This window comes from Arachis ipaensis, chromosome B08, assembly GCF_000816755.2.
Source record: "Arachis ipaensis cultivar K30076 chromosome B08, Araip1.1, whole genome shotgun sequence".
Lineage (NCBI taxonomy): Eukaryota > Viridiplantae > Streptophyta > Magnoliopsida > Fabales > Fabaceae > Arachis > Arachis ipaensis.
Window position 1 is genome coordinate 1996285 of NC_029792.2, and position 4190 is coordinate 2000474.

A 4190-nucleotide genomic window follows, 5' to 3' on the forward strand; every position below is an offset into this window, starting at 1 on the left:
TTCATAACTTATATTTTTTAAAAAAATTATAAGTACTTTAAAAAATATTTTTAAATTTTAAAAGTCCCAAAACATAGATATAAAATTTTAATTTATCAAATGGAAAATATTAATCTATGCTTTTGAAAAACTAAGTATAAGTATATCTTTAAGTATAGTTAAATCCGTCTTTATACATAATTATAAATAATATATCTATATTGTTAGTAAGTAGTGATAAAGACATGGAGACCTGAAAATTATTTTCTAAGCTATCAGCTTCAATATATCGTCAGATATTTTATCTCTCAACTATTATATAAATAAACTTGTAATGAGATTTGAATATGAATCATATGATTGATGATTCTGTTCCCCATTGTAGAATTATTTTATTTTTTTTAACATTCTTTAATGGGATGATTGCACTTGACTACTGTATAAAATTAAATTAAGAAGCACTTGGATCCATGATTCTCTCAACATATATATAAAATAATAACCTCGATCTTGTCCGTAGACTAATTAGGTAGATGAGAGAATAGAAATAAACTCAATTTAAATTTTGCTATTCATCATCACTGATTCATATATATATAGCACGGACACTTTTTTTTTTAATTTGTGTGTTTTTGTATCAGACACATTTTCGAATACGATACACATTGTTATTCGTTTGATGTGTGTTTTTTGTGTTTAACTATGTCTCAATAAAAAAATAAAAAAATGTAAATACATTTAAATATCATCATATATCACTATGTCCAATCTTATTTTTAACATGTATTTTTTAAATGAGTTTAGCAATAATATATATTATTAATTATTAAAACAAAATATATTTTAAATATTTTGTATAATTAAAAAATTAATTTATATTTTAATATTAATAAAATATCAAAATATTATTAAATTTATTTAAAAAATAGGGCAAATAACGTAAATAAGTCAAGGGCAACAAAAAATTACAAAGATCAGCCAAATCAAAAACTGGTTCAGGAATCAACCAATGGACATTTCTATATAGTTCGAATTAGATTGTTTTAAATTTTATATACATGTAATTCGAATCAAACTGATTCGAATTACACACGCACACACCCACTAAAGGTGCACAAGACCCGGTCTGACCTGAAGACCCGGACCGGACCCGATGACTTTGGGGCTAATTTGGCCCGACTTCGTTATGGCCCGGTCAAACCCGAGGTTTCAATAGATGGCCCCATTTATTTATTAAATCGGGTTCGGGCTAAGCCTCGTAGAACGTGCACATTAAAATATATAAATAAAGAGATTTTTAATATTGAGAATTAATTGTAACCATAATGTTTAAAATAATTAAAATATATATCATACTAGCTATATATCTGACGAACTTGAGTTGGTTGGTTAATTTACTCGTTAACTTAACCAGTTAAATGATTCAACAAATTTTTAAATAAAATTTACATCACGACAAAAAAATTTTACTCTATTGAATTAGAGAATCAGTAAAAAAAAGTACAACTCATCATGTTAAAAACATTTGAAAGATATTTTTTAAAATTTATAATGACAGCTCATCTCGTAATTAAAAATATTTTTTGGAAAAGTCTAGAAGGCCAGTAGTTTTGTTGAATTTTGGCCAGCATGTAACCAGCAGAGAAATGTGAGTCATTGGATGAAATCTCACATCAATCACACACCATTAGATCATCATTGATGGCTATTTGATGGCTACCAATCACAAAAGTTGCTGGCCCTAACATTACTCATATTTTTTTATAAACTATTTTTCTTGTGTATTGATTATTATTATTATTATATTGGTGGAGTAGTCCCTTTAATTAATTGGCATATCATATCTGACGATTATTGCGTGCAACACGCAGAAAGGATACAAGATAGAAGCAATGGAGATGTTGCAAATGACGAATATCACCACTACAAGGTATCATATATATTATATTAAATTCCAAATGGCAGCAAAATTAAGGAGAATAATATTAAAAAAAATTAAAATAAATATAAAAATCCACATTAAAATAATAATGATGAATCAATTATGCAACATATTTATATTAAAATACTATGATATAAATAAAGAATAAAAAGAACAATGATCACATTAATTCCCATACATATGCTTATTTTTTCCTTGATTATTATGATTTCATAAAAAAAAAAAGATTGATTCTTGTCCATATATAGGAAGATGTTGGGATTATGAAGTATATGAATTTAGATGCTTATAGATTCTCTATCTCTTGGTCCAGAATACTCCCAAGTAAGTCATCATCATATGCCTTAGCTAGTTTCATTTGGCTTGATTTGATCTTTCATGTTATTAACTATTTTAAATGAATTTCATGTATGTGAACAGAAGGAAAGCTTAGTGGAGGCATAAATCAAGAAGGAATCAAATATTACAACAATCTCATTGATGAATTATTATCAAATGGTTAGAATACCTAAAATTTTAGGGTTAAAATCAAAATATTTCTTTATTCAAAAGATTAGATGTGTATTAATTTAGTTTTTAAAATATTAAATATTTTAAATTGATCTTTAAAAAATATAATTGTGAATTATATTAGTCTTTTTATTTCTCACATAATGATATATATGTAAAATAATCATCATTGTATTTTTCAAAAATCAACTTAAGACGTCTAATTTTTTAAAAACCAAATTAACAAAAAAACTTGATTTTTTAGTTATTATTTTGATTATTATACCCAAAGTTTTACGCATCGTTACCTACATTTTTTATTTTTGTAACGGTTGATATATATAATAATAATCTCAAATGAAATTATATTTTTGCAGGTATAAAACCATTTGTAACTCTTTTTCATTGGGATCTTCCCCAGACATTAGAAGACGAGTATGGTGGCTTCTTAAGCCCTAACATTATGTAAGTGCTACAAATAAATAAAGGGTAAAGTATATTTTTTGTCCCTGAAGTTTGGCAAAAGTTTCAAAAATACCTTTAAGTTTTATTTTGTTTCAATTTTATTCCAGAAATTTTCGATTTGCATCAAATATACCCCCGACGGCTAAATTTTCAAAAAATTTAAGACCAATCTAACAATAATGCATGAAAATGATGCTTAATTTGCCTGTGAGAGTTGTTCTTATGAAATTATTGTTGAATTGGTCTTAAATTTTTTGAAAAATTAGCCGCCAATGGTATATTTGATGCAAATCGAAAACTTTCGGGACAAAATTGAAACAAAATAAAACTCAGGGATATTTTTGAAACTTTTGTCAAACTTTAGGGACAAAAAGTATACTTTACCCATAAATAAAATAAAATAATTTTCACCCAAAATAATAAAGCAAGCTATCATATATTATTATAATTTCTTTTTAGAAATGATTTTGGAGATTATGCGGAGGTTTGCTTTAAAGAATTTGGAGATAGAGTGAAGCATTGGATCACTTTGAATGAACCATGGACATATAGCCAAGGTGGCTATGCAAGTGGCATGCTTGCACCTGGTAGATGTTCAAAATGGGTGAATCCAAATTGCAGTGCTGGTGATTCTGCTACTGAACCCTATTTGGTTGCTCACCATCAACTTCTTTCTCATGCTTCTGCTGTGCAACTCTACAAGAAAAAATATCAGGTATTATATCAAATTTTTATGATAAAAAAATCTATATTTTAATTGTTTTTTATTCAAAAAAAAAAAAAAGAAGAAAAAGATGGAAAATTTTAAAATATTTACTAGATTTGGATTGAATTTTAGTTTAATTATTCTATCGGTTCTTATAGTTTTATCAAATTTTTAATTAGATCGTTATATTTTTTCTTTTCAATTAGGTCTCTATGTCATATCAGATTTGTAACTAAGTCCCGTCGTGGCAAAAACGTTAAAATTAATAGAATATTCTATTAAACTATATAGAATATTCAGTCAAATATTAGACATATTCGTTTTGCTTAATAAAATATTCTGTTAATTTCAGTATTTTTATCACATTAAAGACTTAATTAGAAAATCTGATATAGTATATATAAGGACTCAATCGAAAAGAAAAAAAAATATAGAAATTTAATTAAAAATTCAGTAAAACTATGGAACTAGAGTAATTAAACCTTAAATTTTTATGATAAAAGTGTATAATTTAATTATTGTTTATGGTAAAAAGAAGTTTACATGAAGATAAATAAAAAGAAAAAATTTTTTAAAAAATCATACAAATTAAAAAATAGACTCTTGCAT

The 4190-nt window shown here is 25.7% G+C and overlaps 1 protein-coding gene across 1 annotated transcript in view; it reads left to right on the top strand.

Moving 5' to 3' along the window:
• LOC107613200 (beta-glucosidase 12) overlaps positions 1–4190 on the top strand; it is an 11719-nt gene that overhangs the window by 3231 nt on the left and 4298 nt on the right. Inside the window, exons 3-7 of the mRNA XM_016315089.2 lie at positions 1851–1909; positions 2170–2245; positions 2342–2419; positions 2788–2875; positions 3335–3590. Coding sequence (XP_016170575.2) covers positions 1851–1909; positions 2170–2245; positions 2342–2419; positions 2788–2875; positions 3335–3590 — 557 coding nt within the window. The remainder of the gene's footprint in view (positions 1–1850; positions 1910–2169; positions 2246–2341; positions 2420–2787; positions 2876–3334; positions 3591–4190) is intronic.